At 39.8% G+C, this 12688-nt stretch overlaps 1 protein-coding gene across 14 annotated transcripts in view; it reads left to right on the top strand.

Moving 5' to 3' along the window:
* LOC119031168 (HMG box transcription factor BBX) overlaps nucleotides 1–12688 on the top strand; it is a 54597-nt gene that overhangs the window by 40974 nt on the left and 935 nt on the right. For 13 of the 14 annotated variants that reach the window (XM_037119441.1, XM_037119436.1, XM_037119440.1 and 10 more), the window contains one exon: nucleotides 8756–12688. This exon is cut by the window's right edge and continues 935 nt beyond it. In XM_037119441.1, the coding sequence (XP_036975336.1) occupies nucleotides 8756–8834 (79 nt within the window). In that variant the 3' untranslated portion in view covers nucleotides 8835–12688. The remainder of the gene's footprint in view (nucleotides 1–8755) is intronic. The other variant, XR_005078540.1, reaches the window with a different exon arrangement.

The raw sequence follows: 12688 nt of genomic DNA, 5'->3' as shown, positions 1-12688 counted from the left end.
TGGTGCAGATCGGCCAATACGTGGCGATTTGGTCGCAGTCTAATTAGTTTGAATGGAAAGTAAATGGGAAAATCTTAAAATCCTCTTCAAAACTAATCGCCTTTCAACCTCTTGTTGTGCTTCTTGCTTTGAGCTACAGATACTATTCCACATTTTAAAGAGTCAGAAGACCTTGAACTATTAGGCATGTATTCAGTTTCTAACAATCTTTAACGGTTTTCAAATCATCACAGTTTTAGTTTCAAGGATCTTTTAGGCTATCTTGTGATTTTATAATGGGTGTGTGTTGCGTGAGCTAAAGTGCCTGACATCATCGCTACAGTGTAGAGCAGCTGGAAGAACTGGAGAAAAAATTCGCTTCAGCTACTGGACGATGATACTTTCAGCTTCTTCCCGAAACTATTTCTTTGCATTATGCCTCATGTGGACATTTTCGTCAGCCAGCTCCAGAAGCGGACCATCAACTCAGTCTTTGTCTGGGGAATCATGCAGCAGTACACGCTCTTTTTTCTGTCTTCAGCGTGCATTACTTAATGCCAGCGGGAGCAGGCCACCAAATTATAAAGAAACGGCTTCTTCGAGGCGTTGCTTGCGGAAGCCCTGACGGCAGCATGCCCCGAGGTGCGTGGACTGCAAGGGCCCGACCAACGCTGCTCGCAGCTTTAATTTTTCTTTTTTTTTTTCTTCGGATGAAATGATTGCATTTTTGACTACCTGAACATACCCCAAAACTCACCAAACTTGGAATATAAGTCCCACCCGGCGAAAATTTTTATAATCTATTGTCGTCCTGAATTTCCACCACTAGGTGGCGCTGTTATTAAGCACAGCGCGTTTTGGCTAATAACTCCCATATACTTTGTGGCACATTCAAAAACCTTATATCCACGCGTTCAGTGAAGTGGGCTGAGTATCGTGGTATAGGCCACGCCCATTTCCCCCTACCGTTTTTTTTCGCTACGTCGCAAAATGTCGAAAGCCTACTTTTTCGAACTCGTCCCAGGCGATTTCAACGATTTGCACGAAACTTGGCACACAGCATCTGTGGACCCTCCTGACAAAAATTTATTAAAAGAATTTTGATAGGCCAAACTATACTCAAGTTATTAAATTACAACTTCCTGCAGATTTCCTGCCAAAGAGGAAGTGTTAGATATCTCCACAACGTTGTGTCCAAATGACATGAAACTTAAGTTTATACTTCTACATGACTAAATGAGCATGTGGCCAAAAGTCTAGGTGATGACCACAAGGTGGCGCTCTTTAAATTCCAATAGTTTATATCTCCACATCGGTTGGGCTGAATGACACCAAACTTGATATAGTCATTGCCACTGCCCTCGTCAGTATATCTGAGAAAGGACTTATCAATCGGCCACTAGGTGGCGCTCTGGTGCCAGTTTAATTTTGTTTTTGGCCCTGTGACCACACCATAACACTTATGGGAATGAAATTCATAGGGGTGGTATAGACTAGCCCCTGCAACTTACACACCAAAAATGACCAGCAGGTGGCGCTATTTTTCACTTGAAGAGTTTTTGGCCCATAACTCACACATAATGTGTCACACATTGATAAACCTTATATCTCCATGTTCCCTGCATCCAGCTGAATTATTTGGTGTAGGCCACGCCCACTTTCGAGCTAACGTTCAGTTCGCAAAATTGCGACAAATGCAAAACCTACTTTTTCGAACTCGTCCCAGGCAATTTCACCGATTTGCACGAAACTTGGCATAGAGCATCTGTGGGCCCTCCTGACAAAAAGTTATTAAAAGAATTTTGATAGACCAAACAATACTCAAGATATTAAATAACAACTTCCTGCAGATTTCCTCCCAAACAGGAAGTGTTGGATATCTCCACAACGGTGTGTCCAAATGACATGAAACTTAAGATTCTACTTTGGCATGACTTATTGAGCATGGATCCCAAAGGTTAGGCAATGACCACAAGGTGGCGCTCTTTAAATTCAAATAGTTTATATCTCCACATCGGTTGGGCGGATTGACACCAAACTTGGTATAGGCATTGCCACTGCGCTCTTGAGGATATGTGACAAAGGACTTATCAATTGGCCACTAGGTGGCGCCCTGATGCCAGTTTAAAATTATATTTGGCCCTGTGCCCAAACCATAACACTTATGGGAATGAAATTCATAGGGGTGGTATAGACTAGCCCCTGCAACTTACACACCAAAAATGACCAGCGGGTGGCGCTATTTTCTACTTGAAAGTGTTTTTGGCCCATAACTCACACATATTGTGTCACACTATAGTAAACCTTATATGTACATGTTCCTTTCATTCAGCTGAATTATTTGGTGTAGGCCACGCCCACTTTTGCATTAACTTTCCATTCGCAAAATTGCAACAAATGCAAAACCTACTTTTTCGAACTCGTCCTAGGCAATTTGACCAATTTGCATTAAATTTTGCGTGAAGCATCTATGGACCCCCCTGACAAAAAGTTATCAAAAGAATTTTGATAGTCCTTAAAACGGCCGAAATTTAAAACAACAAATTCCTGCATATTGTGTTGAAAGCAGACAATCTTGCACATCTAAACAAAATACAGTCTGATTATCACGTAAATGTTCATAATTGTGTTCCATGGCCTGATGAGGCTCTGTGTAAAATTTGGTGCAAATCGGCCAATAGATGGCGATCTGGTCGCAGTCTGATTAGTTTGAATGGAAAGTAAATGGGAAAATCTTAAAATCCTCTTCAAAACTCATCGACTTTCAACCTCTTGTTGTGCTTCATGCTTTGAGCTATGGATACCATTCCACCTTTTAAAGAGTCAGAAGAACTTGAATTGTTGGGCATGTATTCAGTTTTTAAAAATCTTTTACGGTTTCCAAACCATCACAATTTTAGTTTTAAGGATTTTTAGGCCTTCTTCTGATTTTGTAATGGATGTGTATTGCGTGAACTAGAGCGCGTGACATCATCGCTACAGTGTAGAGCAGCTGGAAGAACTGGAGAAAAAATTCTCTTCAGCTACTGGACGATGATACTTTCAGCTTCTTCCTGAAACTATTTCATTGCATTATGCCTCATGTGGACATTTTTGTCAGCCAGCTACAGAAGCGGACCATCAACTCAGTCTTTGTCTGGGGAATCATGCAGCAGTACACGCACTTTTTCTGTCTTCAGCGTACATTACTTAATACCAGCGGGAGCAGGCCACCAAATTATAAAGAAACAGCTTCTTCAAGGCGTTGCATGCGGAAGCCCTGATGGCAGCATGCCCCGAGGTGCGTGGACTGCGAGGGCCCGTCCAACGCAGTTCGCAGCTTTAATTTTAGATTTGGCCCTGTGCCCACACCATAACACTTATGGAAATGAAATTCATAGGCATGGTATAGAGTAGCCCCTGCAACTTACCTACCAAAAATGACCAGCAGGTGGCGCTATTCTCCAAGTGAAGCATTTTTGACCCATAAGTCACATACATTGTATCACACATTATTAAACCTTACATCTAAATGTTCGCTCAATTCAGCTGAATTATTTGATGTAGGCCACGCCCACTTTCGAGCTAACTTTCAGTTCGCAAAATTGCGACAAATGCAAAACCTACTTTTTCGAACCCGTCCCAGGTCATTTAACCGATTTGCACGAAACTTGGTATACAGCATCTGTGGACCCTCCTGACAAAAAGTTATTAAAAGAATTTTGATAGGCCAAACAATACTCAAGTTATTACATTACAAATTCCAGAAGATTTCCTTCCGAACAAGAAGTGTTGGATATCTCCACAATGGTGTGTCCAAATGACATGAAACTTAAGATAATACTTTGACATGAGTTCCTGAGCATCTGTCCAAAAGTTTAGGCGATAACTACAAGGTGGCGCTCTTTAAATTCAAATAGTTTATATCTCCACATCGGTTGGGCGGATTGACACGAAACTTGGTATAATCATTGCCACTGCCCTCTTGAGGATATCTGACAAAGGACTTATCAATAGGCCACTAGGTGGCGCTCTGGTGCCAGTTTAATTTTAGATTTGGCCCTGTGCCCACACCATAACACTTATGGAAATGAAAATCATAGGCGTGGTATAGACTAGCCCCTGCAACTTACATACCAAAAATGACCAGCGGGTGGCGCTATTTTCTACTTGAAAGTGTTTTTGGCCCATAACTCACACATATTGTGTCAGACATTGGTAAACCTTATATCTACATGTTCCCTCCATTCAGCTGAATTATTTGGTGTAGGCCACGCCCACTTTTGAGCTAACCATTCTCAAAATTCCAACAAATGCAAAACCTACTTTTTCGAACTCCTCCTAGGCAATTTGACCAATTTGCATTAAATTTTGCGTGAAGCATCTATGGTGCCCCCTGACAAAAAGTTATCAAAAGAATTTTGATAGTCCATAAAACGGCCGAAATTTAAAACAACAAATTCCTGCATATTGTGTTGAAAGCAGACAATCTTGCACATCTAAACAAAATACTGTCTGATTATCACGTAAATGTTCATAATTGTGATCCATGGACTGATGAGGCTTTGTGTAAAATTTGGTGCAAATCGGCCAATAGATGGCGATCTGGTCGCAGTCTAATTAGTTTGAATGGAAAGTAAATGGGAAAATCTTAAAATCCTCTTCAAAACTCATCACCTTTCAACCTCTTCTTGTGCTTCATGCTTTTAGCTACGGATACCATTCCACCTTTTAAAGAGTCAGAAGACCTTGAACTGTTGGGCATGTATTAAGTTTTTAAAAATCTTTCACGGTTTTCAAACCATCACAGTTTTGGTTTTAAGGATTTTTAGGCCGTCTTGTGATTTTATAATGGGTGTGTATTGTGTGAGCTAGAGTGCGTGACATCATCGCTAGAGTGTAGAGCAGCTGGAAGAACTGTAGAAAAAATTCTCTTCAGCTACTGGACGATGACACTTTCAGCTTCTTCCTGAAACTGTTTCATTGCATTATGCCTCATGTGGACATTTTCGTCAGCCAGCTCCAGAAGTGGACCATCAACTCAGTCTTTGTCTGGGGAATCATGCATGTACATTACTTAATACCAGCGGGAGCAGGCCACCAAATTATACAGAAACAGCTTCTTCAAGGCGTTGCATGCGGAAGCCCTGACGGCAGCATGCCCCGAGGTGCATGGACTGCGAGGCCCGTCCAACGCTGCTCGCTGCTTCAATTTATAATTAAATTTCACGTTTTTATCTCAAAGTGTACGATTCTTTGGAATTATGCTGTTAAAGGGATAGTTCGTGTTTTTTGAAGTGGTGTCATATAAAGTACATATGTATAGTCGATCTGTTCTCTACCATAATCACCGATCAGCGCAGCCTCAGTTTGGAGAAGTAGACAGCCGCTCCGGCCCAGACGCTCAGCTTTGTACTGCAGTGAACGGGAAAAAGTGAAAAAGTGAAATTTAACCACCTCAAACAAGGCTCACCTAAAAAAATCTATGACAGTTCAAGTGTATGTTGTATAGAGAAAATTCACACCGCTTTACATCGCCGTCAGACCGCTCTTTCTTTTGGCACTACATTTTCTCAACTGTAGAAACTCTACGGTCTGTGTCTGAAATTGTTAAGTTTCATTTTCATCAAAGGTAAATCTCTCGTCCAGCAACTGGGCCTCGCGTTGTATTTTGCCGCTTGCGAAAGCCCAGTTGCGCTAATGCATAGGGATACAGAGGTTCAAACTGAGGCTGCGCTGATCGGTGTATTTTATATGATCCCACTTCAAAAAACATGAACTATCCCTTTAAGCCGCCCCACTATGATGGAATGAGTGGAACACATACTACTTTGTCACAAAAAACATTCATGAAGTTTGGTTTTCTAGGCTCATTTTAATAGGGCTTGTTTGATACAGCCATCAGTCCCAGACACTAGTGCTGGGCGGTATGACCAAAAATGTATATCACGGTATTTTTCAAAATTCCAACAGTTTCACGGTATATGACGGTATTTTTTTTTCCATGCATAATCAGGTGTTCACAGCATTTTCTACTGGTTGAGAGAGGAATTACTAGCCCCTTTTAGATAGAAAAGGCGGCACATTTGCTGCAAGGCCGCACTCTACCGCCCTGTCTATCTAAAAGGGACGTGTAAAATTCCTTCTTTCCCAAAAAGCCGCCACTGGGGTAGGCATAAACATGTGATGTGATGTGAAGCACAAAGTTGGGCATGTGACGTACAACATATGCATCTGAAGAAATATGGCGACACTTGATATATTTACTTAATTATAGACCTGTGGCCCATATTCTTGCCTCCTCAGTCAAACACACGCTGATGTTAAACCCTTGCTGTTGAAGGAAGCGTGCAGCGAAGCGCCTCGCGCTAGCTGCCTCAAGCAACAGACAGCTAACATGAAGCAGGTCTAATTTGTCTTTAAAATAAGAGCTTTACATTGCACCCCATTGGAGTTTAGAACTGGGTTCCTAGCAGGGGGGGTTTAATTTGAAAGTACTAACCCTAGTGGTGAACAACAAGCTGACAGGCACAGAGACCGAGGAGACGCTAGCATCTCCTGGATCTCAGCAGCTTCATGAAGTCATGAACTGCCGTGTCTATCCTAGCCATCTTCACCGTAACGTAACACCAGAACACTACTGTTTACCCTCACCACGCCTCGCAGTTGCACCATGCTTATTTAGAAGCGCAACATTCAATCACATTCACTGCTATGGCGGTATATTAAAAATTCATATCATAACAAAAATATACACCAGTATTCGGTGTGATCCGGTATACCAACCAGCACTAACAGACACCACAAAGGGAAAGTTTAAGGCGCTCAGCATTGATCTGAAAGAGCCCATTATTGATTTGAACAAGTCAGGAAAGTCACTTGGAGCCATTTAAAAGAAGTGACATGTCCCAAATTCACCTGTGCAAAACAATTGTAAGTAAAGAGTGCATAGCACAGTTGTGTGACTGCTAAGAGAAAATGGGTCAGGATGGTCAAGAGTCAAACAAAAACTACCAAAGAGCAGGTCTGCAGTGAATTAGAAGGACAGGTGTCAGTGTCCACATTCAAGTTGGCTTTGCATCAACATGAGCTGAGAGACTGCAGCGCAAGAATGAAGCCCTTGCTCCAGGCGAGGTACCTTAAAACTCGACTGATGTTTGCTGCTAATCATGTGGACAAAGAAAAAACCTTCTGGAGGAAAATTCTGTGGTCAGATGAAACATGAATTTAGTTGTTTGATCACAACAAGCAGCAATATGTTTGGAGGAGAGAAAGTGAGGCCTTTAACACCAAGAACACCACACCTGCTGTCCAGCAAGGTGCTGGTAGTATTATGATGTGGGGCTGCTTTTTTGTCAGTGGATCTGGTACTCTAAAGAAAGTAAGAGGAGGATAATCTCCAATTTCTTCAGGAAAACCTAAGCAGCAGAAGATTGGGTCTTAGGTGCATGTGGGTGTTCCAACAGGAAAATGATCCCAAACGCAAATCAAAAGTGGTAAAGGAATGGTGAAGTCAGGCTAGAATTGAGATTTTGGAATGACCCTCCCAAAGTCCCGCTTGAACATGTGGACTATACTGAAGAAACAAGTCATTTCCAGAAGTCAGACAGATTTGGTTTTATTTCACAAATTGGATGGCATCAAAAGCACCTAACTTAGATGAAAATAACCAAGAGACATTTAACCAAATATTAGAATTACTGTATTTATATTATAGAGCTGGTGGATTTCATCACAATTTCAGAGGAGCTATTCTAAATTCATCATTGAACCAAACTTCATGAATATTTTAGTGACAAAGTAGTATGTGTTCCACTCGTACATTACAGAAAAATGAGAGCTGTAGAAATCATAGGAACTCAAGACTGCCATGATATGCAAGTTCTTTACAAGCCTATGTAAACTTCTGACCATGACTATATTAAAGTAGACGACTTTTTATTGATGTTAAACATATCAAATTTTACAAATCAAGCAAACAATAACCAATATAGGTAACTGCTTTATCGCACATTGAGAAAGTCTCCGGACTTCCCTTAGAAAAAAAATCACAACATTTTGTGAGTTGTTGTGGAGTTATACATGTTCTGTTTGTTCCAATAATGTACGGGTTTATTTTCATTAAGAGTGTGTCGCACCAGATGCATGCCAAGACACATGTTAATGCCAGGTGTGAACTTGCTGAGGCTTTCGACTCGTGATCAGACCACTCACAGGTGTTAATATCAGTTCTGAATTCCCTATAAGTCTTCTGGTTGTTGTCATCGTAAACCATGAGCTTTCTATGTAAGAATATTTCTGATCCTTTACACTGTATCACATGAAAGAACCACTCATACAGATATATTTTACATTACCTGCACGAGTGATTATAAAGAATGTGTTAGATTCTATAATTTCCTTGTTGATATGTGTGAAAATACTAATTTGATTTGAATTTTGCTGAGAGAAATTATTAATAATTAATTCTGTTGTTGATAGTTCCAACTTAATGCAGGGCTCTGTCAAGGAGAACACCTGAAAGTGCAACATTACCTGCAATGAAATGTCTTCTTTCACCCATCTCCATGACAATCCCATTGATTTGACCACCTCCCATTTTAGTTATGGACCATTTTGCTTTAGCAAGATGCTTTTGGCATCCTATTTTATGTTGTACCATTTCCTCTTTATTTCTGTCACAGTACTCTCTTCAATGACACAGTTTGGACAGTTTTAGATAAATGTTTTTCATTTCAAATAGACACTGGTTAAGTTATAAACAAACTCTGACATCTTCTGTAATGTCTTTTTTCAGAGGCCAGAGAGGTTTGGCTGAGAGTCAGAAGAAAGAGCTTGCCCCGACTCCAGTCCTCATCTCCTGTGCTGATCAGTGAAACTCTGTTGCTGTTATGAGAAGCTACAACATGGAAGTTAGCAGTGGAGCTTTACTTCCCTCACATAAAAGGGACACTTGGATCAGGAAGTTTTGAACAGACTCCACCTTCTCCTTGTGATGAATTTGCTTGAGCTCGGGTTCATGAACAAGGAAAGAGACACACTTCTTCTCCTTGCTCCTCACTCAGTGTTTTCCCTGAAGCCTTCCTTTAGTTTGAGGGAGAATACCTTTTTTCACCTCCTCTTGCCCTCATTACATGCCCTGTTAGGGCCTGTGGAAGAACGAAGCTCTCCCCCAATGCATGGCTTCCTTTATAGAGATGGTTGTCATCTGTTAATTGTACATGTCAAGTAGAGGCCATTTTTAAGGTCCTATGATTTAAAAAATAGTATTTTAGGTCAGGACAAAAACCCAGCACTGCATTAGTTTTATAGACGAACACAGCTTTCTGTTACCTTTTTACCTCACACACACGCCTACTGAAGAGATCCCTCCACCTCTGGTTAGAATACCTCTGTATTTGAATAGTTCTTAACCCTTCCATTCCTTCCAGCTTCAACCCAAAATGACTTTAACCAGGGTAAATTATCATGATGGACAGATTTCCATTCCCAACCACTCGCTTAGTGTTTCCCTGTGGTACATTACTCTGGTGTACTCGAACCACAAAGAAATCATGGCTGTGTATTTGATATATGTTAAGGTGATGCTACTGTAAAACAGTATGTGGTAGCTACAAATAATCATGTTAGAATGAATATGTAAGAGTAGATGTGTGCATACCCTTGAACTTCAGTTGACTTTAGCTGAGGGTGTTTGTTTGTCCTTCTTATCCTGAAGTAGGTTCACAGTGTCACTCTCAGGCTTATGAGGCAGTAGGTCAGCTTGAAAACTGCCTGCTATAATAGGGTGGTTTGTGCAAAGGTGAAAGCAAATAAAGCCTTAACCCTTCACACCTAGACCTGCTTTGCAACCACATAGCCCTCAACCAGCTTCTTGCTCAATACCATCACAGTCCTGAAGCCAGTGTAAACATGTGTGGTTAGTGAAATGCAGTTTTTGTCAATACTTGATCTTTTTACATTTTGCGTAGGAATTAGAAAGGTCAATTCCTTGTGTGTAACTTATTTTATGGAATAGGTGTTTATTACGTAAACACTGCACTAATTTGTAGCTGAAGTTTGAATTGCTCCTAGAAGGGTAATAAAATGCTTTGTCTCCAGCAGTCACAGTGTTCTTGCACCATAGCATCTCAATAGAGTGGTGTAGGGATGAAATAGTTTTGTAGGCCAGCACAGAAGTTAGCATCGCCCTGGTTCCCTCGACAAAAAGCCTAAGGGATTTGTGAATTAGGTTTTGGAATATCACAGAGAAATTTAACTCGGCGTGTTTTGCTCAGCAAGATAATCTTCACAGATGAACATCACTTTTATAATTTAAAGTGTTAACAATGTAATTTGTAGAGGTAAAAAGCTAATGTTAGTGTAAGGAGGTGTGGAGGTGTAATGTGAGGAGGTTCCCTCAAGGAAATTGTGTGACATGAAGCTTCAATTTCCTTGAGGGAACCTCCCAAAAGGATGAATAAAGCTGTCTAAGTCTAAGTCTAAGTTAGGCTTTAAACAGACTATGACCATGACTTAAATGTACCACCACTAAGTGTCTTACTACACAGTGACTATACAGGTTTTCTGTAGATTTGTCAATCTTGTTTGTCTTTGTACAAAGTTGTAAAGTTTGAGTTAGACTAATGTTCAACTGAAGTCTGCCTGTAAAGACGGACTTAGTAAGTAGATATTAGTAGATACATTTAATGATGTATTTTATGTCATAGAAAAAATGAGTGAATATCTTGAGCCTGTGGCATTTAACCGAAAACCATTACAAAAAACCTCAGACTATGACACGAGGGAACCAGATGTGCAAAAATGCTAGCCAATATCCAGGTTTTAGGCCTCATTACTACACCACTCTATGATGTTCTCTGGACAGCCACAAGCTCCTACATAAAAGATATAGGGTTCTTTAATTGAAATTCATTATTTGTTTAATCTCTCATAAAATTAACAGTTAAAAAAATTAGTAAATACTATGTAGCTTTTCTCTGATTACGTGCAGGAGCAAAATATCGATTTTAATGTGTCAAATCAGAGCACACTGTTCCACTTGGATCTAGTGGAGACAAGGCATTTGACAATATTTCCCCATTCTTTTCCCCATCAGCCTTTTGAGATTTTGCTGCCAAGTAATGGTCTACGCAGAGGTTACATATAACCAGTGGGTTTTTGTGTCCTTAATTTTTGGCTTTGTTTTTGTACGTTTCATCAGAATCATTCCATTTCCCGTCTCTGTCTTGGCCATACATTTATTTACAGTTTATCAGCTGTAGTTTGGAGGAAAAATAAGGATGGATGTGGTAAAGTTGCAGCTTTGTTGTCTTCCTAAGGGTTTGTGGAACCTGGAAGAGCTGCCACAAGCTAATGGAGGAAAACAGCTACACAGACTCCGTAGCAATGCCCCTCACCTACTACTCAGCAGCTTTTGGTTCCTCTGTGTAGACCAGTACTTAATTTATAACATTTTAGATTCAGTCACATCTGTAACATTATTAGCTCTTTTATTTTTTATTTGATCATTCTTCTGTTGAATTGTATGCATTTATGATGTTCTTTTAACTAGGTCCCCTTTATGAACTTCAATAGCTTTCCTGAAGTCAAGTTTACTAGGTCAAGAATGTTGTCTGACGAGATCAAGCTCATATAGGATTAATCTGTGCTTACCTGCTAAGCAACCAGGCACTGAGATTAAAAATCCACCATCTCTAGACAATGAGCTTGCCTTTTCACCTCTAGAGATGTGTATTTGACTGAGACTGCATCAATTTTTCATGGATATTTGTTCAGCTGTGTTTAGAATGCTTTGGACATCATGACAGGACAGACAAAAAACAAATGAATGGATCTTAGAGAACTCATGTGTCTTGAAATATTATTATTATTATTATTATTATTATTATTATTAGTAGTAGTAGTAGTAGTAGTAGTAGTAGTAGTAGTAGTAGTAGTAAGGCGTTGTTACATGGTAATAATATTTGACTTATGTAGGCCCCTGTGTGCAAATAGTGTAGTTCATGCATCAAATCTGTAATTCCTCTCTAAATTTGACCAATCTGACAAACTAACTGCAAACGTTTCCCAAATAACCTTAAGGGAACCACAGTATGCTTTATGATAATCCAAATAATAAACAGTATATATTTTTTCAGATATTAGAAAAGTTACATCAAGGATGAGACTTTCCAGGCAGTAAACAGTGTAGTTCTTCCACTGATTGAAATCAGTGTAGTTCTTTGCAAAGAAGAAGAAATTGTCTTCCCCCAAAATAGTTTATTTGCTATAGAAACTAGGTTTATTGATATTTGCCAAAGAGAAGGGAAGGGTATACTTAAACAGAAATCCTTTTTTTCTAAAAAAAAGAAAAAAAAAAAAAAAAGAAAGCTAGTCTAACAGTTGCACTGCATTTTCTAGGTGTGTAAATCTTCAGGTAAAATATCAGCACAATTCATCCTGAGTATCAAATGAAATTTCCTTGCTTTTTGAGCCCAGAGTTGGAATGAAGTACAACAAAAGGGCACCACTCTTTTAATATACAGTATTTGCACCTTATGACCCAAACCAAAATGAGCATGGGCTTTGAAGAAAATATATAATTTGTATCCAGTCTAATGAAATTATGCATTTTAACTATTATATATGCGAGAATCTACTCAATAGCAATTCCATACATCAAACAGCCATAATATCCCCATCCCTTCACTTTTTCTATCTAGAATATGCTTCTATAAAGTTGAAATTC

The sequence above is a fragment of the Acanthopagrus latus genome, chromosome 13, assembly GCF_904848185.1.
Source record: "Acanthopagrus latus isolate v.2019 chromosome 13, fAcaLat1.1, whole genome shotgun sequence".
NCBI lineage: Eukaryota > Metazoa > Chordata > Actinopteri > Spariformes > Sparidae > Acanthopagrus > Acanthopagrus latus.
This window is presented reverse-complemented; position numbering and strand designations above follow the sequence as displayed.